The sequence below is a fragment of the Emys orbicularis genome, chromosome 3 (genome assembly GCF_028017835.1).
Source record: "Emys orbicularis isolate rEmyOrb1 chromosome 3, rEmyOrb1.hap1, whole genome shotgun sequence".
Taxonomy (NCBI): Eukaryota; Metazoa; Chordata; order Testudines; family Emydidae; genus Emys; species Emys orbicularis.
In genome coordinates, this window is record NC_088685.1 from 153,144,336 (window position 1) to 153,171,885 (window position 27,550).

General features: G+C 41.9%; 1 protein-coding gene across 1 annotated transcript in view; it reads right to left on the reverse strand.

The window, feature by feature from the left end:
* Positions 1 to 27,550, reverse strand: part of BTBD9 (BTB domain containing 9) — a 288,922-nt gene that overhangs the window by 58,815 nt on the left and 202,557 nt on the right. Inside the window, exon 9 of the mRNA XM_065401988.1 lies at positions 18,151 to 18,258. Coding sequence (XP_065258060.1) covers positions 18,151 to 18,258 — 108 coding nt within the window. The remainder of the gene's footprint in view (positions 1 to 18,150; positions 18,259 to 27,550) is intronic.

Consider the following 27,550-nt stretch of genomic DNA (forward strand, 5'->3'; position numbering starts at 1 on the left):
CAAGCTTGTACGGGTAAGCCCAGGTCAGTGTTTGGGTGAGAGTAAAATCTAATACCTGCAGGAAACTGTATTTCTGATTCAGTCAAGGGCCCTCTTTTCTCGGAGACAATACTGAACCAATACCCCAGCATGGTGCTAGGGTTACTGTGCTGTCTTTCAGAAGAGATATAAAACCAAGGACCTGACTACTTTTAATGGCAATACTTTTCACCTCTAGGCTGCCTCTTTATACTGCGCCTGCAGAAAATCCACAAGATTTTTGTAGCTGAACAGCAGCAATGAAGAAGAAAATAGCATCTGAGACTGACCAGGGACTGGAAAACCTTTTCCGTATCCTCTCTGGGTCACCGTTAGGAGACAGAGAAAAAGATGCTAGATATTAACCAGAATTGGTTAAAATAAAAGCTATCAAATGCAACTTTAAACACAGAATATTCAGAATTCTGAGTGCCACCTTAAATACTGAAATGTAATACAGGTCTATTTTCTATCTGTGAAACCTTATTGTAGAATACCCTCTCCCTTTAATATACCAGGTACTTGAGGCTGGTACTCATTTTCTTTCCCTTTGCTTCTCTGAGAATTCTTTACAGTGTGAACACATTAGCACAAGGAACAGATATATAGTTCAGTACTCTATTGTTCAAGGATCTTATGTTCAATAATTAAACAAAGTGACCCCTTTATGCCTATCTGACTTGTTCCAACACAAACACTGCCAGCGGTGTAATGAACAGATTAATGAGAAGACTTTGTTTATTCTTGTCAAGTGAGACTTGAACGTAAGCTAAGCAATGGGACAATTTGTGCTATTTTTTTTTTCATTCAACAAACAAGGCTAACAGTGAATCTTCAGAAACTTGGGCAATACATTCGGGAGTACACAATACTGGGGTGAGGATAATTCAATGCAAAAAAGAGATAATTATGGTCAAAACCTACAATGTTTGACTCCAGAGGTAAAGGCAGTTCCTTCTCTCCTGCTCCATTGGACTATAAGCCATATATGAGAATATATAACACACATGCAACACATGACTCTGAAACATGGATATCTGGGCTGTTTGTCTCCCTTTTCTCTGTAGAACAACAGAATTCATCATACCAAGTTATAGATTATAAATGCTTGGCAAATTTATGTTCAGAAATTAAATGCAAAATCCAGTTTGCAACAAAAGATATGTAACTAGTAAGTATTTTCTTCTTCTAAGTACTTGAACAATCTGAAAAAGGCCAAACCATGTTTTTTGAAATATGGTTAAAAATTATGGCTTTTAGCCACTAACCTTTCTGCATTTCTTGACACACGATGATTTACGATCACTATATATGGGGAAAAGGACAGAAAAGTGGAACACTGTAGATGGACAGATAACTTCATTTGGAAAAGTATACTTAAATCCTATTCAGAAAATGTAAACTACAAAAATAATTGGACTTATGAAGTCTCCTCCCAATGGATTTTTACATGGGATTCATTGATTCAGTCCTAATGGTGGCAGTACAAATGGCATCTACATAGGAAATGAATGCTGGGAGACGAGCTCAGAATTTGGGAAGTGGAATAGCCACGGTAAGCAGAATGGGCATGTTGCAACAATAAAGAGGTCTGGAAACTTTTAAACATATACCACAACAAAGCACTGTAGTGTGGAAGATAAACAAAAGTCAAGTTGGAAAAAAAGGTAAATAAAGACAATGTGCCATTAGTTTTGCAATAATGAAACAGTACCTTCCATTATGAAAAAGATAAAACTGGACTGAAATAGTTACACAGATAATTGGTGTCAAATTTCTAGGAATTGCATATGCATAAGCCATACATTTGGTCTTAGCTACTAAATAATTCCATGGATAGAATTTTCCACTGGGAAACTGAGCACTATAAAATACCTACCATAGATTAGAATCCATTTCACAATAACAATACAAGAGAAAACTTCTAAGATCAACATTTCAGTGGGTATTAATCTTGGTGATAGTCTGTTGTTGTGTTTTTTTTAATCATGGTACTTATTTTATCAAAAGTAAGAATCATTAACCCCAAGGAATGATTCTTTCTGGCCTTTGGTTTCTTTTGTTTTTAATATAAATTCTAGACTTCTTGTCGGTAAATTCTTCTAACAAGTACATGTCTCCACTGTTCAAAACTAACAAACTCAGGCAAACTTGTCACAAATGTCTGCCCTTTAAAAAACAAAACAAAACAGAACCTGACTGGTTTTCATTACTGTCATACTGCGTAGAGAAAAACAGGGTTTAGTTTGAAAAGGGAAAAAAATTAACCTACATGGAGCATCTTTAAAATGACAATTACACAATCAGTGTGCATTAATTGGCTCCTATTTAAGGACAGCAAGCTTTCCCTGTGAAGATAACAACACCCCGGCTTCTGTCCTCAGCCTTTTGAGACTGGGTGAGAGAGAAGAGGAGGTTAGGAATAGCCTGTCACTGGAGGCTTTGAGCACTGAATTATTAATTCAGGCAAAATACTACATTAAAATACCATTACGCTGACCAAAGGCAACACATTCAGAGTTTAAAAGGAACTTTCATACTTGGGTAGACTATCAAATACAGTATATGCTACTTAAACAAAATTCAATTTACTTTCCTTTTGTTTCTTATTATTTACTTTGACATTCTTACTGATCATCAAAGATGTCTGTTGAAGTTTGAGTTTGCTACCTTTATAGTTTGTTCTACTCCTCCTGCTGGGAATCCAGCAGGCTGGTTTGGGGACCTCACAATCACTTTCAAGGCAACAGTCTACAAAGGATTAGAATTTCAGTACAGGATTAGGCAGACAGACAAGCCAGGCTGCAAGGGAAAAAGCTCTTATCCAAGCACATCTTTAAGAACAGCAAAGGGAATACAGAATATCTCTAGCAAAGTAAATTGTTTTGGTTTAAATGTTCACCTTTTTTCCAACTCTGCTACACTGTGAGTCTCTCTCTCAAGCTGAAATTTCATCCCTAATTCTCCCCATTTTCTTTTGCTATTGCAACATATGCTGCATTGTAAGAGACATCACTCATTTTTCTACGGTTCTATAGAGAATCGTATTAGCTGTAGAACTTGTGCTAAAGACAGTAATTGGAGAATTTCAGACAACCAAGAACATAAAACCGTTATATTATATAAAGCTTTCTGTAACTGTTGTTCTTCGAGATGTGTTGCACATGTCCATTCCAATGTAGGTATATGTGCACCCTGAGCACAGCTATCAGAATTTTTTACCCTAGTGGTAACAATGAGCACATTGCTAGTGGCTCAAACAGTGGACCAGTGAGTTTTGACAGGACAACGTTTAGATCCCAGGGAGGAATGGGTTTTCTAACCTGGGGGGTTATCCTCTCCAGGTCTTTAAGAAAACAGATAACCATCTTGTGCGAAAAAATGGATCAGTTGTTGACCTTGGAATGGAAGGCTGAAATGACCGCTAAGTGAACCTTGACTGAAGAGAGGGACAGACTTTGTTGTTTCAGAAGCAGAAGGAACTCCAAAATGAGCTGCACTGAGGACTGCATAATTGAATTCCCTGTTGGTAGGACCAGATGGAGAACCGCTTCCATTTTGCAAGGTTGGTGGCCGTGGTGGAGGGTTTTCTACAGCCCAGTAGGATTCTACGGACTTGCTCCTCATGATTCAGCCATGGAGTTTCCAGGCCATCAGATGAAGAGAGCTAAAGTTCGGATGGGAGCTGCAGGGTTGGTGCATAGGAGCCAGAAAAGGGACATGCCTCTGCTTCCGGGAGCTGCTTGAAGTAAGCGCTGCCCGGAGCTTGCACCCCTGAGCCTCTCCCCATGCCCCAACCCTCTTCCCTGATCCCCCTCCCGCCCTCCGAACCCCTTGATCCCAGCCCAGAGCAGGTTCCTGCACCCCAAACCCCTCATCCCTAGCCCCACCCCAGAGCCCGCACACCCAACCAGAGCCTGCACCCCTTCCCGCACTTGAACCCCCTACCCTGATCCCCCTCCTGCCCTCTGAACCCCTTGGTCCTTTTACACCCCAAACTTCTCCTCCACAGCCCTCCCCCAGAGCCAGCCCCCCCCCACCGGAGCCCTCACACCCCCCCACACACTCCCACACCCCAGCCCGGAGCCCCCTCCCGCATCCTGAACTCCTCATTTCTGGCCCCATCCCGGACCCCCAATTAGAGCATGCAACCCCTCCCACACCCCAACCTCAATTTTGTGAGCATTCATGGCCTGCCATACAATTTCTATTCCCAGATGTGGCCCTTGGGCCAAAAAGTTTGCCCACCCCTGCTTTAACTAGTACAAAGTATATGCGCTCTGTATGCTTTGCTGTAGGAGGGAGGGAAGCAGAGGTTTGCCACAGTGCCCTGCCTGGGTCCATAATGGTCTTGTTGAGTGGTAGAGCCACCCTAGAGGGACTCACCGCTGACAACATATCTAGGAATCTGTGTATTGTTTCCTTGACCACCTCTGCTTATATACCCAAGTTTGAGGCTCATGGCTTTAACAAGTCCTGATATGCCTTGTGTTCATCTTGCGGCGGGGAAACCCCTGCTGCCACCACTGCCTCATCTGGGAAGGAGGAGGAAGAGGCTATGACTGGTTCAGGAGCCTCCGTTACTTCCTCAGTGTCAGCCAAGGCCTGCAGGACTTCTTCCTGAGGCTTGGTGGTGGATTTGGTACTGGAGTCCGGGTTAGGGGTCTCTTGACGCAGTTCTGGGGTGTCCTGCTCTCCGAAGCCACAGATTATGATTGCCTTGAGAAGGTGCCCTGGGCTGGGGGAAACCCCCATGGGTTCCAAAATGGCCATTGCATAGGCACCGGTGCCCATGGACTTGGTGGCCAAGGGTTTGGCGGCACCCCTGTACTTGGGGCCACAGTAGTATAGGATTGGCCTGGGGAGCAGTGTATGTGGCTGTGACGACAGGGAAAGTAAGACTCCAGTTTGGACTCTGATAAAGAGGATGAACTGCAGCGAGGAGACCAAGGCGGTGCCATTCCCTTCAGTGCCAGTGATCGGCATCACAGAGAAGGTTGTGCAGGGGTTGCCAAAAGGGGTTTCCCCTAGAGGGTGGTCACAGTACAGGGCAAAGTCCAGGAGATGGCTCTCTAGCTGCTCAGCGGTACTCGCAGTGCTGAGTCTTGAACATCCAGGGACACAGGTACCGGTAGGGAAAGTAGGTCCATGGCCACTGCAAATACCTGCGGAGTTGACAGTACCGTGAACTGGCCAGTATATTGTCTGCATGAGGAAGGTGCCGGCATCAGTGGAGCTTGCAGTGGTACAGAAGCTGAAGGTACCTGTTGTTCCGATGGCGGGGAGGAAGAGCGGTCCAGTGTTTTCCCTAGAAATTGAAATTGGGGGCGGGGGGGTGTCAGGGCTGATGAGGGATGAGACCATGAGGGTGAAGGTCAGCTGTATGGTACCATAGTAAAAACTTTAAAATGTTTCGTGACCATTTTATTAGATTTAACTCATGTTTTAAAATCATCACACAAATTAAAGTTGGCTACTCAAGTCTTCTATGAAGCACTACATCTACATCCTTCTTGGTTTCTTGTTATAATTTTGCACAACTCTGTTAATGAACTTCTTGAATGCAATGCGTTCATCTTTGGTGACTTCTCGTGTGTCCGGTACTTCCATTCCTTCAATTGATATGCTCTTTAGTTCATTCACATGATCAGGCAGAAGGTGACTTCTTTCAGAACACAAAATTCTATTTAATGATGAAAAAGAACACTCAACTGTAGCTGTTGTGACTGGGAGTAGCAAGAGATGAATTCCTACTTCTTTCATCCCAGGAAACAGCATAAAGATTGGGTCGAGCCACTAGTGATGATAAAAAAGAAGTTGAAGTCAAATCTTCATTCATTCGTCGTATGATATTCCACTCTGTGTTCAAATTCTCTATTCTGTCCTGAGCACATGGCAGCCCCATTGCTGGTAGTGCCTCACTCCACTCAACTGTCGGTGTTTTATAGGACAGGGATCTGTAAAAGCTACGTAGAGGTTCAGTAGAATCTAGAAGTCGTTGTTGTAGATTTTTAAGAATCAAGTCTGTGTACTTTTTCAGTTGTCTTAACAAACACTTCTTGTCCTCTTTACTTAAGGATTCAATATAAATGCCTTCATTAGTCAACTTCTGGACTGAAGTCTTTGCTTCTTCCAGTACTTTTTCAATGGATAGCTCTCTGATTGATCCAAATGTAGCTTCTATTGCTGAACAAAGATCTACTACTGTTGTAGCAGATGCCTAGATGGCATTGTTTAATGACCCAAGTGGTTTCAACAGGAGACTTACAAGAGAGAGAATGGCAACGTAGTAGCAAAAGTAATCCACCAGCCTCACTACTTAGATCCATCCCATCTTGGTAGATACTTTCCAAAGCCAGTAATAATGGCTGGAGTAATTTTAAGACAACAGTCAAGGATCGCTCATGAGAAAGCCAGAGGGTTTTCCCAGGTTGGACTAATTTGAACTTCAGTCCCAGTGTATTTTCAAGATATTCAGTCTTTTTGGACTCTTGCTGAAAAAAGAATATAATGAAGACATTAAATTTATAGCTTTTTTAATGTCTTTTGAAGAGTCTGCAGCTCGTACTAGCGTTAGTTGGAGTAGATGGCCTCTGCAGTGTATATAGGAGAGAGTAGGGTTACACTTTTCTCTGAGCAAAGCTTGTACTCCATCATGTCTTCCAGAGAAGTTTGCAGCTCCATCAAATGCACAAGCAGCCATCTGTCTGGGGTCCAACTGACAAGCATTTAACTCTTCTAAGATGTGGGTTGTCACAGATGCAGCCGATGTGTCTTCTATATCTTGAACATCTAGAAATGCATCTACTGGCCTACCACTGACATCAAGATAACGTACGCAGCGACTTAATACTTGATGCCCATTTGCATTGGTGCATTCATCAGCCATGTGTGCAAATTTTTTGAATTTGGTGAGAGAGTTCTTCACTTTTTCAACTGTTGAGTCTTTCACTGTTGTACCACATGCTTCTAGCCAGTCAGCTGAGTTTCTTGCAGAAAGATAGTGAGCATTTGCTGGTCTTGTTCGGAACCAGTGTTCAACTTTAGGATGAACAAGTGACAGTGCACTTAACATTGGCCTCCAGTTTGTAGTGTGTGGTATCTCTTGTTTAAATAGAAAGTATGCCACAGCCATGTTTGTTTGCATGAACTGTGTTGTGTCTCCAGCATTCTTAACAGCCTCATTAACATTCACCAGTGTTGTCCTTGGTCAGTGGAGACTCAGAGTTCAGAGGTGCTTTCACGTGACTTCACCTCCCAGGTGAGGGGCGAGAAGGCACCTTGGTTGTTCCTCCAGCTGCTCACTGTTCGCTCTGGCCACTGTTGTTCATTGTGCCACCGTTCACTCCATTGCCCTGTTGCCAATGGCCTTGTGCCGTCACCTTCTGCTGCCACCTGCCACTGTGACCTCTGCGAGTTGGTCTCTTGAGGTTCCACCCAGCTCTCAGTGATTTCAGCTGTGCTCTCAGTGGGGGAACCTTGCTGCTAGTGTAGACTGGGCCAGCTCTTCCACAGAAACACTGTCCCACAGCAGGTCTAAGCACTTAGATCTGATTATCAGCGATTTCAGCTGTAGTGGTCACTTAACAAAACAAAAGGCTATCTATGGAGCCTAATCAGCTCTGTCTTTAAACAGTGGAGAGGGGCAGGTCAAATAGTACTTGTGAATCAGGCAGACCATCAAGCAAAACACCTGTCCCCACCCTCTCTCTTAGCACAGGCTAAGTACAGTTCTACTGCCCTTTACTCATACAATAAGAATAACAACATTTCATTACTCCCCCCAACCCCATTCAATGGATTTGTAACCCAATCCCAGCCAAAATCTATCACTTGGGCAACACAGCTCTGTTTGCTGGATACCTAGGAAGATTAGGTGTGAATGTAAATACAATCTGGTCCTGAAGCCTTTCCCCCCAGCCCATCACTAGCTGTCAGGGAGAGCTCATTTAGACTTTGCTTACACATAATTTGAAATTATTAGGATGGCCAACATCACCGAAATGAATGCATTAATATTGTCATAAAAAACAACAACTGTATAAGGAAGCTAGTCTATGTTCATACTTTTCAAATCTATTATACTTTTTCAGATACACATATTTTATCATACACTTTATATGCTTTTAAAGTGTGTATTAATGTTTCAATTTCAATTTAAATGGCCAAACAATCATTAAATTGGCAACACTGCATGTAACTAGTACACAAAACTGGGGGGGGGGGGGTGTTGGGGAAATTCAGGGGGGGTGTAGGGAAATCCCTGGAGCTGTCCGACGTGGGTCTCGCTCTATCCCAGTCCCCCTGCCTGCTTGTCTTTGGCACTGGGGATCGGCTCTTCTCCTGGTACTTTTTGTGTTTCTTCTTAGGCAACGGAGAAGAAGATTGGTGCCCGGACTCTCAACTGGTGAGAAGAGCGCTCCACACCGAAGCTGAGGTGCATGATGCTGAGTCTGAGCATGGCTCTAAAGCAAGTCTTAGAGCTGCCTCCATGAGAAGCACCTTCATCCCGCTCCCAAGTCCTTCTTGGTGCAGGGTTTGAAGTCCCTGCCAACCTGGCAGCGGTCTTTTCTGTGAGATTCCCCTAAGCACCTAAGACAATTCAAGTGCAGGTCACTCAGTGGTATTGACTTGCCACAGGAAGCGCAGGGCTTGAAGCCTGGCAACCAAGACATGACCCGGCACCGGAAAGTGAACAGCCTTGCTGACTAAGTGCACAGGCATTCAAAACTATCTAACTATTACAATTAACTACTACCAAACTACAATAACTATTTACACTAAGGGGTAGGAAAAAGTCACTAGAAGAAATTGCATGAACAATGAGAAGTTCCAGCAACGGTCACAGGTGCTAAGAAGGAACTGAGGCAGGCCCCTTTATACCAGCATTATGAACATGTAGTACCAGAGGGCGCTGGAGTCAACCCGATGGATACCACTAGGGGAAAAAATTCTGGCAACTGTCCTTGGGGTGCACATACAGCTACACTGGAATGGACACATGCAAGCGCTCGAACAAAAACCTGGATTTTGTACACTCCGGGGCAAATGGTTGCAGATTCAGCCCTCTGTCACACCCGCTCCTTATTAGGGGAACAAATTAGAGTGGGCTGGAGGTAATCTGGCCCTAACTGGGGCGAGCAGGAGGAAAGGGAAAAGGCAGGGAATGAAAGCGGGGAGGTAGCTCTCCCCTCCCTCCTGCCTGCAGATGGTGAAGGATGACTTGTACATGGTGAAACGGTGGTGGGAACAAGCCTGAGAATAAAGTGCACCAGTGGTTACTAAACCCAGGGTTTCTGAGTGACTTTGTGAAGCTGGCAGAGGCAGAAGCCAAGGGGGCCCTGCCACGCTCTGCTACAGGGATTTATTTATTTTTAAATATAAATGCTCTTTCAGAATGAGAATTGATATGCCAAGTTTCAACTGAGAGTAAATATTTACATGTGGTTAATAATATAATACACCCTCGCTATAACGCCTGTTGGAATCCAAGTATTTTGTTCGTTATAGCCAGGGATTCATTATACTTAAAAAAAACCCCATCAAAACGAACGATAAATTGCTGGAGTAAGTTAATGAAGTTGCCTTGGATAAAGGCGTTAGCTAAATTAATTAATTATTAATAATGATAACAACCACCATTTGTGACATGCATACAGTATTTTGCGTTAATTCACTGAAGAACACAGCACAAAAAAACTCAAATCTCAAATTGAAATGGAACATTCAAAACCAGTCAAACATGAAAAATTTAAAAGCGCATCAACAAATTTTCAGTTTTGTTTCAATTCAAAAATAAGAATGCCAAATGTTGATTTAAGTCTCAGTTCTAAAAAAATTCATCAAATTTTGCTTTGCTGCGCCGGTTGCATGGAAGAGGTACAAGCCAACATCAGTATTTGATGGAGTTGCAGGATTTTTTTTGCCTCAGCATCCTGTGTTTACATCAATGCAATAGCAATCTCTAACCCCATTACTGCCTCAGATGCAAGTGGGGCAGGGGATACTGGTTCGTCTGCCTCATGGCTTTCATTTTCTTGGGCATTTGACCTCCCCAACACTTTGTTAATGATGTCTTCATCTGTCAGCATGATGGTCACTGCACACTCATCATCCATGTGAAGCCAGTCATTCACTACAGCTTCAGGATCCTCTACTCCATTTGGCAAATAAAGCGCCTGGACATCTGACAGAAGTTGCTCATTGTTGTCATTTTCTAGTTGGAGCACTTCTGCATCATGATTGACAGTTGGCAGGGAGGGTCCTAATGTCTTGTTCCAAATGTTTCTGACATTTCCTGAATGAATACCGGACCACGCGTCAGCTGCAAGATATATCAACTCTTTCAGAGTGAAGGATGTCAAAAAAGTCATATAGCCTGTATTCCTTGTGACTAGGATTTCCCTCAGTAGCCTTTTTCTGTACTGCTACTTGAATGCTGCAATTATCCCACCATCCATCAGCTGGATTTTTGACGTTGTGTTTTTAGGTAAGTAGACAACTTTAATTTTTCCGGCAGATGTCACTAACTGGTGTGCTGGGCAGTTGTCCAGGAGTAACAGGGCTCTTCCATCTTAATACACTCAACGTTGATGTGTCTTAACAGTAGGGACATAGTCCTCAATATACCATGGGCTAAAAATTTCCCCTGTCATCCAGGCTTTTCTGGAGTTCTTGAAACTCACTGGAAGTGACTTCATATTAACATGATGAAAGCATCGTGGCTGTCATGTCTTTCCAATGCAAAGTGGGATAATTTTGGAACTTCCACTTGCATTTGTACAGAACAGAAACGTCACCCTTTCCTTCAGCATTTTATATTCCTTCACCATATCTGCTCTCTGGGACAATGTCCTGTCAGGCACACATTTCCAAAACAACCCTGTTTCATCGGCACTGTATATCTGCTCAAGCGTATAACCTCCTTCTAACAAAAGTTGTTTAAGCTTTGTAAGAAAGCTGTCTACAGCCTCATCATCACATGAACGGGACTCACCAACAATTTTCAGTTCCTGAATGCCATGCCTTTTTTGAAATCCCCACAATCATCCACCAGATGCTTTGAATGTTGTTTCAGGATTAATTTGCCAGGATGTTTGCCAAGGGTCGGTCCTGGGGCCAGTTTTGTTCAATATCTTCATTAATTATCTGGAGGATGGTGTGGATTGCACCCTCAGCAAGTTTGCAGATGACACTAAACTGGGAGGAGTGGTAGCTACGCTGGAGGGTAGGGATAGGATACAGAGGGACCTAGACAAATTAGAGGATTGGGCCAAAAGAAATCTGATGAGGTTCAACAAGGACAAGTGCAGAATCCTGCACTTAGGAAGGAAGAATCCCAGGCACTGCTACAAACTAGGGACCGAATGGCTAGGCAGCAGTTCTGCAGAAAAGGATCTAGGGGTTACAGTGGACGAGAAGCTGGATATGAGTCAACAGTGTGCCCTTGTTGTCAAGAAGGCTAATGGCATTTTGGGTTGTATAAGTAGGAGCATTGCCAGCAGATTGAGGGACGTGATCATTCCCCTCTATTCGGCATTGGTGAGGCCTCATCTGGAGTACTGTGTCCAGTTTTGGGCCCCACACTACAGAGATGTGGAAAAATTGTAAAGAGTCCAGTGGAGGGCAACAAAAATGATTAGGGGGCTGGAGCACATGATTTATGAGGAGAGGCTGAGGGAACTGGGATTATTTAGTCTGCAGAAGAGAAGAATGAGGCGGGATTTGATAGCTGCTTTCAACTACCTAAAAGGGGGTTCCAAAGAGGATGGATCTAGACTGTTCTCAGTGGTACCAGATGACAGAACAAGGAGTAATGGTCTCAAGTTGCAGTGAGGGAGGTTTAGGTTGGATATTAGGAAAAACTTTTTCACTGGGAGGGTGGTGAAGCACTGGAATGGCTTACCTAGGGAGGTGGTAGAATCTCCTTCCTTAGAGGTTTTTAAGGTCAGGCTTGACAAAGCCCTGGCTGGGATGATTTAGTTGGGGATTAGGTCCTGCTTTGAGCAGGGGGTTGGACTAGATGACCTCCTAAGGTCCCTTCCAATCCTGATATTCTATGCTTCTATGATTTGCTTTTTTGCAAATGATCAGTCCAGATACAGGATTATCATTACTTCTGCACTGCTAGAACCACAAGACTGCTTCATTTAGTGCATCGGCATCAGATCTTCTTAATTTCTTTTGTGACAGTCCTTCATCAATGTCGACTTTATGGACAAATGGAGATTTTTCTGGGTTTTTTTTTTAATGTTTCAATTGTGCTTTTTGACAGACCATACTCACATCAGAGATCTGCCTGCGTTGCTCCTTTTTTCAAATGATCAATAATTTCTAGCTTTATTGCAAGAGAAATTGATTTTCACTATTGGAGGCATGGCTCATACTTTAGTGACACTTTTGTTTCAGAGGCATAATGTGACTTTCATGACACTTCCGTTTTGGAAGCACAGCATGAACATATGGCACTGGATAAAAATTGTGCAGGTATGTGCAACATCCTTTGGTTATTTATTTGTTTGTTTATAATACTGTAGTTGGGATCCAGGGACCAGGATTGTTATAGCCGAAGGTTCATAATTATGAAAGGCATTATAGACAGTGTGTACTATATCTTAATGGTCATCTGCTAACAGGCCCTGGAATAATATACACAGCCCCAACACCCCCCATCTGGTGACAAGTCTCTCTTATTTTCCTTAACAAAGGAATGCAAACGTACACCATTTTAACTTGTACACCATTGACTAGTTCATTTTCTTCTCTTTGTTAAGATTTCTTTCCCTCATCAAACACTAACACCCTGTCCAAACTAATTTTCAATGAGGACAGCATGTCACTATTCAGTGCATAACTAAATGACTGGGTATTCTCTCAAAAACACTATTCTGCATTCAATGAAATTATTAGCAATTATCAAATACAAACTAATTCAGTGAAAATCTCTGAATACATACTAATAGCTTTCTGGGGTGTATTAACAGAAGTGTCATATGTAAGATATGGGATGTAATTGTTCTGCTGTACTTGGCACTAGTGAGGCCTTAGTTGGAGTACTGTGTCCAATTCTAGGCACCACACTTTCAGTAAGATGTGGACAAATTGGAGAGTCCAGAGAAGAGCAACAAAAACAATAATAAACATTTAGAAAACCTGACCTATGAGGAAAAGTTAAGAAACCGGGCATGTTTAGTCTTGTGTATTTTAAGCTTAAGATCTATGCCCTCAAAGTGGGATTTCCAGGAGTAGCTAAGTTACTTAGGCACACACATTTCAATGGAAGTCATTTCTGCTTCTAAGTCAGCTAGGTACTTTTGAAAAATCCCACTGTTTTTTAAAAATTACTTTAAAGATAATTCAAGGGTTTTTCAGTTCTCCGGTGACTGTTTGCAAAAGAGAACCTGACTAAATGACTGAGTATGCAGGAAAGATAGTGAATATGATTGTACACAAAGTCAAATACAAAATAAATTAACTGGAAAAAAAAACAGAAAAAATATTGCCCCTTCCCCCGCATTTAACTTTTTTCATGTATATTGATGTTAGAAGTTATTTGTAACTATAGTAGGTACAAACATTTCAGACAGAAAGGAGATTTTTCAAGTTAATGGTGTTCCTTTAAATGTTATTAACTCCATTGGATTGTACTGTTTTTGTATCCACTGTGCTTTTGTAAGTTTGAGCTTCAGGGCAGAGACCTTTATTTGTTTAGCACAGATCATTATCAGGGGAGCTGATAGAACTGTCTATACTTAACGCCCAACACTTCCCATTACATGACCTTTTTTTAGTTGATTACACCATTGCCAAACTTAAATTGTTCAGGCTGATATTTTCCATGCCAGGTGTCGGCTTCAGGTTGATTATTTCTTTTGGAAACTTTCAGCAAAAGAGGTTCAGCAGTTTCTGAGCATGAGAGTAGTGAAAAATACACTGTTTAGCCCATGTTAAAATTTAGCCCATGTTAAAACAATAAATTCATTTCTTTGAGAACTTCTAGCACTTCTATGCTTTGGACCTAGAGCTTGAAATTGGGTGGGAGGGGCGTCACGGAAGTGTCATTTGCTATTCCCATGTTAAAAAAAAATCCAAATTTGGCCAAGCTATACACTTTTAAAAAACCTCACTTCAAACATGTTCACTAGAAACTTTGTTAAGAGTTTGGTAGCTAAAATATCTGAAGATTCTGCTTGCGCTGGCCATGCTCTTGGACAGGGCTGCAGGAGCTGAGTAGTTCTTTGCTTGCAATTGCTCTTTCTGGCTGCTGTAGGGCTGCGTCGTGGCAAGCACAGAGAATGAGAGCAGAGAGACTGTTTCTTCTGTGCTCTCAGTCTCTCAATGCTTCCCCTGATGGTGACCAAGCAGCATGGAGGATGATGCAGCCTATCATGAATGCAGAGGGGACAAAAGCCAGGCCTGGGAGTAAGGTTGGCAATTTGGTTGGATGTATTCCTGGAGGTTTCATCACATGATATAATCTTTAATTAATCCTGGAGGGTTGGCAACCCTACCTGGGAGCAATAGGCTGGTGGCAGAGGGAGTAGATTGGGATGAGGTACCTGGAGAAGGAATGGGGGGGGGGAGGGGGATAGGGAGACTGGGACTGGCTAGACAAGGAAACTGGGACTTGGAGTCAGCAGGGAACTGGGAGTTATGGGCGGGGGGAGGAAGGAGACTGAAATCAGATGCAGAACTGGGGGGATTGGATGAGACTGACTGGGAGTGGCTGGGTACAAGAGGTGAAAACTGGAATGAGGAGCAAGGGGCAGGACACAGGCCTGGGAGAGGCACAGACTTTAATCGTTTAAGAAAAACAAATGGAAAAACAGTATGCGATCATGTAATTAAAGACGATCATAATGCATATACACAAGGGGAGAAAATTAAAGTTGCAAGAGCTTGACCTAGCAACCTTAATATTCTTTCAATGTAGTTTTTAAAATGTAATTTTGGTAAAACAGTAGCTACACTATAGTTAAAGATGTGCTACAGAGTTCAGATTTAATAGGAATTTTCAATCTTTATTTCATAAAAATTGCAGTCAAATGGCAAAAACCATAACAGAATATAAACTTTGAGCACTATTTTAATTTTTATGGTGGTTTCATGAAAAATGAATTGATATAGAAAGAATAAGAGTTCAAAAATCACCCTTTTGGGCAATTTTTTCACTGGTTTACAAGAAACAACACACACCGGGACCCATCCTTTGGCCACTATATTGCTCCTCATGTGCTGATTCCAAAAATATCATTTATAAATTCTTACCTATCACAGAAAATATGTGAGCCAAGGTGAATCTACCAAATTTTAATTTGATGACAAATTTGCTGTAGCATGAATACTGTCACTCACTGAGTGACACACCCTCACACCCCTTCACCAAATATCCCTGTAACCTAAAAAAAAGTTTCCTGAGCTACAAAAGAGGAGACCAGGAGTTCAAATCTCACTTCTTCTAAATGCTATTTTATTTTCTCATGCAATTCACTACCCTTATTACTGACTACAGCCATAAACCCCATTCTAGAAGACAGTTAGGGAAGAGATGCTGATCTCCCTACCACACCCTTTTTCAAAAATAAATTAGCAAAGACATGCAAGAGCACTGCAGGCAGAAAATCCAGGTCTCTTAAAATGACAGTAACCGATCTTATCCACTACACTACACTGACTTTTAGAGGGACTAAACCAGTTCTAGTTATTCTTTCACTAAACATTATAAATCATATCCTCTATTCCAGAGCCAGGCATAGACTCCAGAATTCCTGATCACCAATATTCTTCTGTTGACTAGTAAATAGTTATGTAACTCACTGTAAAAGTGTGTGTCAAGTCCCCCTCCCATGTTAGGTCTAGAAAGGGTCTAGCAATTACCTGTATAGCTCAAACAGTAAGAGCCTAAGATAAGGATGTGCAGGTCAAGGCGTTCAAACCCTACTGCTGATCTATGTGGCAGGATGGTATGGTTGCATGTGATTCACACAGTAAAAAGGCCACTTTCAAACAGGTGTTGTAATTAAGAACCATAACAGTGACTGGAGCGACATTAAGGCAAAATAATTTCCCAAATGCATGGATTATGGGAAAGTCAGATGTGCTGATCTGTTGATATAATTGTTATAAAAACATATGAAGTCACTATTAAGGTTTTGCACTATAGGGCAAGTTTGATTAAGCTGGGTATTGTGTATGTGTATCCGTTGCAGTTAGAAATGAAAGCCTACGGAACATTAGAGTGTATTATTGACAGTGTGTAGGCAATAAGGTAGAAAGGAATGTACCAGTCTATCCCTTTCTTATTTCCATGTGTGACAGATTGTGGATATATCTGTCAACTTGTAAACTTCATTTTGTTTTGTGAATCTCATTTTGGTTCAGAGGCTCTACTTTGTACCATAACCTCCTTTGTGTATCCATTTTGTAGCCAGATGTAATGGGGTTTACAAACCCCACAATGGGCCTGAAGGGGTTAAAAGGCAATACTGGGTCCAACAGACTTGCTCCTCCAGGCCTGCTGAGCATGCTCCTACTGGAGAAGTAGGTTGAAAGGATCTGAGAAGCCCACGCAAATGATGATGGGATGAGCTGCAGGAGAGATGACTCCTCTGGGAAGCTAGACAAAAGACTGCCTGAGAGGGCACACAGATTGGGTAAGGCTCATAGACAGTGCCTTCTCCAACCACCACTCCCTTTGAGGTCCTGCGGAGCCCTGCTCCTTTGGTCTCTTTTGTTAACTGATTGACTGTTTGGACTCTAGGGGCCATGCCCCAAACTGAAGGGACATATAGGCAGGAAGTAGCCCAAGGCAGTGGACTTAAGACTTGCTGCAGGGAGGATCCTGGTCTGGGACCCGCTGGAGTGGGAGGGCCTGGGTCTGGATCCCCCTACCACACCACTTTAAGATCTGTTGCCCAGTTGTGGGTGGAAACCAGGAGGGTCCAACTTAGGGTCAGGAACCAGGCACCTCTACTATCCTGACAGAGATGCAAGGGGCTGGAGGGCCAATGGCACTACCTGCTAGGCTGTCTGGCCCTCCAAGCGACACAGGGGCTTGAGACCTGTGTCTGAGAAGCTATGACAGAACAATCAAGGGCCAACAACATTGAATGACTATTCCCTACTGGGTTTTCTATGGGTAGGACCCTTGAATCTGAATGACTCTCAGCCCAGAAGCTGATGGGGGACATGGAGCCTGAAACTTTCCTAGGTAGAAGCACATGGGTAAACGGAGGATACAGGCTGTTTTAAAAGGGTGTTTTTCTAAGCCAGAGGCCAGACCACCATGACAGGCAAGATCACTGAGCTAAGGAGAGCAGAAAGAGCTGCCAAGCCTAAGGATGCAGACCAAGCCTCAGACTTATAGGAGGGTGTAAGGTCAGGCTAAGGGAGTGTGCTCAGGATTTTGTTGTTTTTCAAAGATCTGTAACTCTCTAGCATGTACTTTATTAAGAAGCAAGTGGTTAAGAAATTCTTTTGCTAGGCCTTTGTTCCTTGCTTTCATGTACCTGAAGAGCTAACTCAGAAATCAGAACTCCCACAGCCTGAAGGACTGCGGGGAAAGCATCTAATCAAGTGGGAGCTTGGGAGTATTGTCAGACACAGGGTCTGTATGTGGGAGTGTGCTGGAGAGACCCAGAGCTAGAACAGTGATCAGTCACTACCCTGATAAAGGGCTCTTAGAAACATAAGGGCCCAGAATTTGGGACCCATTACAACAGACTGGTGTCCATCCAGAAAGGTAGCCTGGGCCAGGTTGTGACACCATGCTTGTCAGGTTTTGGGTAGATAGGGTGTGTCCCACTGCAACCTTAACTGTAACTAAACATTGTTTTTGTTTGCTAATAAATATTACATTGGCAAACCAGTCTGGAAAAATGTGGAACTGGCTTGATCGGCAACATCCTCAAAAGTTGGTTTTGGTTTGAAAGGATGGCTCTTGAGCTACACTTGAAGTCTCCACTCCCCAAAATCACATTTGTAGGGGTCTAGTCTCAGTTATTTGCAAGTTACAATAGTATAATTCCAACCAGTGTTAGTGAGAGGTAACCATGTAAATCTCACACAGATCAATGGGAGAATAGTTTTCTTAGTTTCTCCCTTGGGCAAATAAGTGGAAAAAATTAAACTCACTTGCAGGAAACTTTTGTTCGATCAGCCACCATAGTCCATTGCTGCTGATTAGTGGAAACCTCAATGTAGTAACTATAGCTCCGATCATCGCAGTCCCAGAGAAGTAACCTGGACAGGGATAAATAGAATACAGAAGTGATCAGTAAAACTACCACTAAACCAAGCTGCTCGTTATTTTTTTTTCAGTCTTTTCTATCTTCTCTTTAATCCTTATTTAGCTAAATTGTTTGTTCTACGATGTTCCTCTAATGCTCAGTGTTCCCTGTTGATACCCGTTTCCTTTCACACATTATTTTGGGTGTTCCTCCAAGTCCCAACTATTCACACTACTTTATGTTAACTCCAACAAAAATCTATAATATATTCCCTATAGTCATTCTACAACATTCATCCAGTTTATTTTTAATTTATTTACAAATCTATATATACTCTATTTCAATTGCCAAGTGAAACTGCCAGTGTATCACTGACTTGAAGATCTGTTTGGATAATGTGGCTGTGTACAGAAAGCACAGCTCAAGGGCCAGAAGAAAAATAAAGCAGACCCTGATTTTGTGGAATACTGTCCTCTTGCACATATTCTCTTATTGTGGCAAACACACAAGGATTACTCACTAACAGAGAACTCAAGGCCTGCATATGAAATGGGAATTCCTCATCTCTATGCTTCATAAAATGAGGAGCCTTGGATCAAATTGGCAAAAAAATAAAAAGTAAAACTGGCCTATTCAGGTCAGGTCAGCTCTTAAGAAGGATCCCTTCCTCTACACATGCTACCCAATGAGTGTGCTGTCCTTCAGGAAACACATTAAATGCATTGTTAAGGAGCTCCCTTCGCCTTATCTTGGTGTCCTGGACACTGCAGGAAAACAAGGCACCAGGAATATGGTTTAACTAAGCTCCAACTCTATCAAGTGAGACACATCTGGGAACTATCCAGCAATAGCTTGTCCAGTGCAGGTCATCCTTCCATTGTAACCTGTGCCACCTGGAGGGAGGTGGCTTTCAGCCCCTACTCCTCTGTTTCCTCTGCTGTAGGGCTGTTGTCAGCTTCCGTTAACCTGTCTCAGCACATTTCTGGGACTCCACTGCCCTTCCCTCCCAATATGAGGTTTAAAGGAGTGGGACAGAGAGGGTCATCTCCTCACTGTACCAAACATTAGAAGCCCCATCCCCATTTCCCACCTTCTTTATGAGATATGGCTTCCCCTATTTCTCTTCTAGTTCTGTTTTTTTTAGGTAACTGAACCCCTGCTCAACACTTACCTGCACTGGGCACCTATGAAAAAAAATGAATTTTACAATCTAACCTACCCACAAAGTCCCTGGGCTGCTGACAGGAAGATGAAACCACACCCATCTCAACCCAATCTGGCAGTGAGATAAATTCTTTCCCAGCACTAAAAAGGCAACTAGCATGATGTCCACAACAAGGTCCACAAGCACAGTCCTACCATAATGCTGGGGGGGGGGGGGGGAGGGGAGAGGTGTGTGGAGCAGGAGCCCCCCCCCACACACACACTGCAAAATGGTACCCTCAGACAGGAGGAAAGGTTTATAGACTTTCCCTGTGGGTGCATGGGAGTCAGTAGGCTTATACTGAACCCTTGTCCAACCAATGAACCACAGAGCTCCGCCTCCTTCCCTCTTCAAGCCCGGAGGAGCAGAGGGTGTGTGTGCAATCCTTGAAGGGGTCAAGGGTTTTCTTTCCCCTAATAGTCCAGACAAAATTTTCCCAGTTCTGAGGCTGAGTCTATGCTACAGGGACTAGAACACCATAGCTATGGTGCTGTAGCAATGTCAACATAACCCTGTAGTGTGGATGCAGGCTACAGTGATGGAAAGGGTTTTTCCATTGCTGTAGGAACACTACCTCCCCAAACAAAGGAACTGAGTTCATTGACCTACCTGCATCTGCACTGGGGGTTATGGCCCTCGGAGTGTGCTTTTTTCCCCCCACACCCCAAGTACTGTAACTATGTCAACCTAAATTTTAAGTGTAGACCAGGCCAGAGGCTTGGGGGGGGGTGGAATTATTTAGAAGCAGTGAAGCATTTTTTAAAATTATTAGATGTGATTTTGTTTACATCTTACATAAATGCCTGGGCTGGCTACATACCATTGATTAACAGGGGTTCGGTTTACAACTAATTGCTTTCTTTGCTGTTATTTTGATACAAACTGAATAGCAAATATGTTTTCAAAACTCTTATCTTTGCTGTTTGAATTAGGAGTGACTGTAGACAAACTCAACAAACTGCACTTCCCCTTCTTCAAAATAATTGCTCTCTCATCAGTCTGTGACCAAGTTTTTAAATTGTAACATTCTAATTGGAATGCCTGCATTATGCATGTTATGGCAAACTATGTTGTGCTGAATGTGTTTTTTTTTTCTAATCTTCTATTCATTTCCTTAAGGGATTTATTTTCTATCAGATTAAGAGTTACAAAGATTGAAGTCGTTTGCTCATTCACTGAACTGGGTGCCCTTTAAAAGCTTATAGAAAATGCCTGCTCCATATTGTTTATGCAACATGCCCGAATTTGTGCAATACACTCGTGTAAATATTTCAGCCTTTGTGATAATTTGGCCAGCAGATTCTTGTCAGCAAATGTTGCTAACACTAAGGCGTGGTGCACACTAGGAACTTATGTCGGTATAACTATGTGGAAAATCCATACCCCTGAGCAACACAGTTATACTGACCTAATCCCTGGTGTAGACAGTGCTATGTTGATGAGACCGCTTCTCCTGTTAACATAGCTACTGCCTCTCTGGGAGGTGAGGTACCTATACCGAAGGGAGAAGCTCTCCTGTTGGCACAGATAGTGTCTTCACTAAGCACTATAGTGTCACAGCTGCACTGGTGTAAGTGCAGACAAGCCCTAACTGTAATGAACACTTGGTATATTTTGATTGCACCTGCTGATTGCTATGGAATCCAATGGGACCTGTTCCTACCACAATAATCAGAGCACAACTAACCAATCAAAATAGCTAGAACTACATTGACTATCTAAATCACTATAAGTAGAGCTATACATACAAGTAAAAAGAAAACTGTGGAATCTAGTTAGCAAAATTAACAAAAGGGGCTAGTCAGGGTTCTTTCCTCAACTATGCACAGCAAACCCTTTTCAAACTACAGTGGGTAGGGATTGTTGCCTATCACTGAAAATATCAAGAAACATCCAAGTTGAGCCAGTTAGATTCTAAAAGAAAATAAACTTGGTCACATTTAAACACTTTTCCAGTAGAAAACTATCAAGCTTGTGTGTCTTTAAGGATCTCTTACCGGAATGCTTAAGTCTCATATAATTTCACTTCTCCCCAGTGAGGCAATCTTTCTTGCTTTCAGCTGCTACCTCTGCTGTGACAAATATTATTGTTCAAAAATTATTCCACTCTTCAGAGTTAAACAACACTGCTGGTAGAGAGGTGAAAATGACCTAGATGGGAGCTGAACATGGAGCCCTTTTCCTTATGGGAAAATGCTGTCCATAGCTGAACCTGACTTGCTTTAGGAATTAATTTACTAGGAATATATGGGTCCAATCCCTTACCCAAGAATGGTGCTAAGGCCTTGTGCTTCCATGATCCTGTGCAAATCAGAACCTGGTAAAACTTTAGGTTTAGCATTATATTTCCTATTTCTGAATCTCAAAAAATTTGGGCTCAGGTAGGCTGGACAAACAGATTTTATAAAGAGACTTCAGAATCTCTCAACTCAATCTCAGGCAGTTAATATTATTAATAAATAATAATTTAAGAAGCTAAAATAAAAGGCTTCCAAAAGAAGCCTTTTAGCTCTCATTAGTGTTGTCTATCTGCAAATTAAAAATTCAGAGCTGATTCTGTCAAATTCCCAGAGGCATCTTTTCAGGACTTGGTCAGAAGAAAGATTCAGCTATTAGAAATTCTGCTTCCTCAGATCCTCACCCATCCTGCTTTTCTACAGCTGTTAAGGTCATTTGCCTGCTCAAGGTAAGACAGACTGTAGCAGACTTCCTTGTTAAAAGTCTGACAATGTAAGGGTAGAATCCTAGATGTGACAAGTACTTATAAACAACAGATACTGAATCTATTTAACAATTTCTAATCGTAGGCTAAATCTTCTGAAGGATTATAAAGAGGGAAAAAGCCAAAAACATATGTAAATTGTTTTCTTTTAAAAAGGCTGTAAAAAATTAGCTAATTATGTTTTTCAATTGAATTCTTTCATTATTGGGCCAATGGAGTTTCCTTGTGCCAGGTCTTCAAAGCTATGATCAGGAGTTTAAAATTCAAATATTTCCAATAGCACACTGGTAATTATAATTATTCTAACCGCTAAATGCTCTAATTAAAACACAAGTGGTGTGAATTCAAAGCAAAAGACTAAATGGACAGATCTCTTTTTTTTTGTGAGGAGATGAGTTGCTCTCATCTCAGCAGTGCTTGGCCCAGGTTAAACTGCTCGAAAGAGGATCTGGCTTTGGGTTATCATTAACAAACAGTGTATTAATTTAAGCCACTCCCAAAGAGACTTAACATGAATGATAAAAATAGACACTTCCTACTTTGGGATTTGTGAAAAATGCAAAATAAGAGTTCGGCCTTTGCTGCCACACTTTTTTTTTTTTTTTTTTTTGAAGAACAAAGAGAGAAAGGAAATATACACCCCGTTTGGAATTTATTCTGCAAGAGCTGCCTTTTCAGAGAAAAAAAGCAAAAGCCTGCCAGACACTTGCATGAATATTCACCAGTGCACACTGGGCACAAGGGCCACTTTTCATGCCACATGTACTAATCCTTCAAACGTATGCCAGGCAAGCTACTAGGGTAAACTTCTGTAGAGAAGCTGTGCTTTGCTGTGATGAATATGGGATGGCTGAAAGGAGAATGTCTAACTACAGAAGGCAGAGTTGCATACACCACAGGAATACATCATTCATGGGCAAAGCTGCTGGGGCTTCCCATATTAGAATAAAATGTTACATTAGCTTTCATTAGTAAATCTTGCCCTGTGGGCTGAGAGAGAAATGCTGAGTGAATTGAAGGTACTTGCAGCTCATTCCCTGCAATATCAGGGGCATTAAACACTTGTTTCTCTTATATCAACATTTCCAGAAGCCCACGGCTTCCCCTATTATTCACTTAACCAGGTAGTGTTTATTTAGATTACAAATTTGATAACACACTGCACTTTATAAAGTGCATTTAAAATGCAGGTAAATATTTCCATGTTAGAGGTGGAGGAACTGAGGCACACACAGATTAAGTGATTTGTCCTAGTCCACACAGCAAAACCAGGTCAAAGCCTGGCCTAGAATCCAAGTGTCCTCTTTCCTAGCCTTGGGCATAGAGTAACCATGTTGCCTATCACATTCAATGTCTCTGATATTCTCATACAGGTATATGCAACATTCACTACTGGGTGTCTTAGGGCTTGGCTACACCGCAATAAAGGAGCCCCGGGCACACTAGCTCACTACCCGTCCACACTGGCAAGGCACGTAGAGCACTCTGACTCCATGGCTACAGCGCTGCTAGTACTCCACCTCGGCGAGTGGAATGACGTTTGCTGCGCCCCCGCTGGAGTGCCGCGGCACAAGTGTGAACGGGGTGTTGCATTACTGCGCTCTGATCGGCCTCCGGAAACGTCCCATAATCCCCTTAAGTCAAGTGAAAAGAACAGGAGTACTTGTGGCACCGTAGAGACTAACAAATTTATTAGAGCATAAGCTTTCGTGAGCTACAGCCCACTTCTTCGGATGTCAAGTGGCCACTCTTGTCTTTGTTTTGAATCGCAGCATGAATATGGATATGCCCTTTGAAAGCTCCGTTTCTGCTTATCTGCCCCAAGACAAAGCAACCATTAGTGTGGAATGCTGTGAGTGAGAGAGGCGCGGGGGGAAGAGGAGGTCTGCTGCTGTCTGAACTTACAAGACAGCATGCTGACATGCTCTCAGCCTCCCAAAAAACCCCTCTCTCTCCCCCCACATACACACAACACACTCCCTGCCACACTCCACCCCTCCCCCCATTTGAAAAGCACATTGCAGTCACTTGCATGCTGGGATAGCTGCCCATAATGCACCGCTCCCAATGCCGCTGCAAATGCCGCAAATGTGGCCATGCCAGTGCGCTTGAAGCTGTCAGTGTGGACAGACTGCAGCGCTTTCCCTACTGCGCTCTACGAAGGCTGGTTTAACTCAAAGTGCTCTACATCTGCAAGGGTAGCCATGCCCTCAGCTAATGGCATCGGGCTGCTATACCTTGTCCTCTAGCTCAAGAAATATATATTGTAAATATAGTTATGCTGGAAGGTGTTAATGGCTGCCACAAAACAGGTTTTTGATCTACAGACAATCACAGACCTGGTTAAAGCTGATAGATATGCTAAGCACCCTTCTGTCAGGATCCATAAAAAGAGCAATTAAGCCCATTTATGTAGTGACATAGCTGGAAACAGTAGAAGCTGCCACTTAAGGCAATGGGTCCTATGTTATGGCCTGATCAGAAGCTAACCATTCAGGACAAAAGAGGCAACAATACTTTTTTACAAAACAGCTAAAAGTGTCATATGCTACCCCTGTGATTATTTGTACTGCCTTTATGCCAGTATTACATTGCTGCTGCTCAGATTAAAAAACTTGGCATGTTTAGTCTTGAGAGGAGATGACTGGTGGGAGACCAGATAACAGTCTTCAAATATGTTAAGGGCTGTTATAAAGGGGATGGTGATTAATTGCTCTCCGTGTCCACCAAGGGTAGGACAAGTAATGGGCTTAAGCTGCAGCAAGTGAGATTTAGGTTAGATATTAGAAAAAGTTTTCTAACTATAAAGATAGTTAAGCACTGGACTAGGCTTCCAAGGGAGGTTTTTAGGAACTGGTTAGACAAAACTGTCAGTGATGTTCTAGATATACTTGGTTCTACCTCAGTGCAGGGGGCTGGATTAGGTAACCTCTCAAGATCCTGAGCAGCCCCATAATTCTATGGTTCTATACTCTCAGTCTGTCAGCTTTCTGGGGAAGGATTTTTGTTCCCTGAACAGTATGCTCTAAGTATAGTAAATAACTGTGTACACACAGGGAGTTGAGAAAATACTTAATAATTATGCACCTTACAAGAACATATCCCCTTCTTGAATACATTAAAGGCAGTTCATGACACACAGATACCAGACTGTAATATGTCCATACAGTATGTGCAGTTTGCTAGAAAACCAGCTGTGGGTCAGAAAATATTCAAGCACAAGGTAACAACTCTCTTAAAGAAAGATTTAATGGGCAAGCTTTAATAAACAGAATATTTTTATGGAAAGACACTTAAATTACCTACAGTTTCTGTAATCTCCCTTTCTGTTAATGCATTTATTTGTGTTTGAATAGGTTTTCCTGCAGCTAGCCAGGTCCCTTTGCTGGATCCTGCAGAGAAGCCATAATCCTGCACACTTGTTTTGTGCTTATATCATCACTTATTTAGAGTTATGACTTCACTGCAGGATCAGGAAAGCATAGAAGATTAGCAGTAAGGGAAGAAAGTGATAATTAGCAAAAATTGCATGGGATAATTGGAAATATAATAGGTGTTTGGGATGATGAAATACAGAGAAAACATTAACAAATTAATACAAGAACCTTTAATGTTAGAAGGTACTTTGAAGATGAAAAGCACCATATATGTGCCTATTACTATTATTAAAGAGGGACAAATAGTTAATATATGTTTACAGAGGTATAAAATAAGCCTATTTATTTTAACATGAGAAAGAAAATTAAGATGCAGGCAAATACCATATACACTGTTACAAATTATGTACTTGTGGGTTGTCTCTTCTTTCCCTTTGGGAAACCTGTAGAAAAAATCTATAGGGTTATCAGCCAAATATGGAACTATAATATCATTAAAACCTCCAGTTCAAGGATTGCTAGAAGAGAGTTACAGCTACTCAGCTGATTTTGATACTGCAGCACTTTCATTACTAAAAACAATTTTAGCCGCTAAATAGAAAGGCACTTGTATTGTGTTTGCCATGTTAAATATACAATTTACCACATTTCGGCTCCTCATGGGATAACTTTTTTTTGTTATTGATAAGGATCAACCAGAGAGGAAAATGTGAAAGATATTTTCAGTCCAAGTAGAAAACAGCATATGAGAAACTGGCTAAAGGGATGTTTTATGTTCTGCATCAGCTATCTGTTTCAAGTATATTATTATCTGCCACATGTGTGAGACTTAACTTTTTATTAGATAAACTTCATAAATGATAATTTTGTATTTCCTATCCAAAATCTAAAAAATACAAATGAACTCATTTTCTTCTTTAAAAAAAATTCAAAATGTTTACAGGTCTTTTGTTGCAATGGCTGATTACTATGAAAATATTTCTAAGCTTGTAATATTCATTAGAATTTCTTGCTAAATATTTATATCTGGGAGTCAAGTGCTTCTCAGTTTATAAACAATCATTTGAAGGAGACAAATAAATTAAATCTGCAGTAAATCACAAGCACAAAACAGGTTCCTAAAGGTTTAACCTTCTGCATTTCCAATGCATATGAGTTTCAACAGCCCTTCTGTTTTCATAGACACACAATTTAGTTGCCATGGTAATACTTTCTAACCCTGAAATATGACTTTAATGGAGTTCCTTCCAGTTTCTGTAGCCTACAAGCATCTACTACTCCCCTTTTTAAAGAATCGCTGTTCTTGATCTCTTGGGATTTACCATGTAATCTGAATATAGTAATGATTACAAAACTCAAAACATGTTTTCATTGCTAATCAATAGTTTAGGGCCCAGCCCATTGGTCTAGTAACAAACTCAGCTTCTCAAGGGAGGAGCAATTCACTCTATATTGACTCTCTATAGCCTACCTAAGAGAAGTGCTGCTGGACTTTGGAAGGATCCTCCTCTCCCAGCTGGAAAAATGGGATCACTCAAAGTGCCTTGAGGGAGGTAGCTAAAGAAGAATAGACAAAGATTGTGGAGGATCCTCCACCTTTCTCAAAAAAATAAATAAATAAATTAAAAAAAATATATATATATATATATATATATGCAGGTTTATATGAAGGGGAAACATAACTGACTGAATTTTTGTACTAAATTCAGCTTAACTCAATTCTGGTTTCTCATTCTGGGACTCCTGATAATAGCTGCACCTTTGCCTTTTCAGGATTCACACTATGGGAAGCTACTAGACAGCAATAGCAGCTAAACAATATGAAAACGGACAGCAATAGTGTAATGCTGATGTAGCAGAATGGTGACAAAAGAAGGCCCTCTACAGTCTATATTTATAGTCATACTATTCAGGGACAAGACACCTTCACTCGTGACCAAGGCAGTGTTTTGCTTCTTCAGCATTTGAGACTGAACATTTGTCTGTGATTGCCTTGCACTAC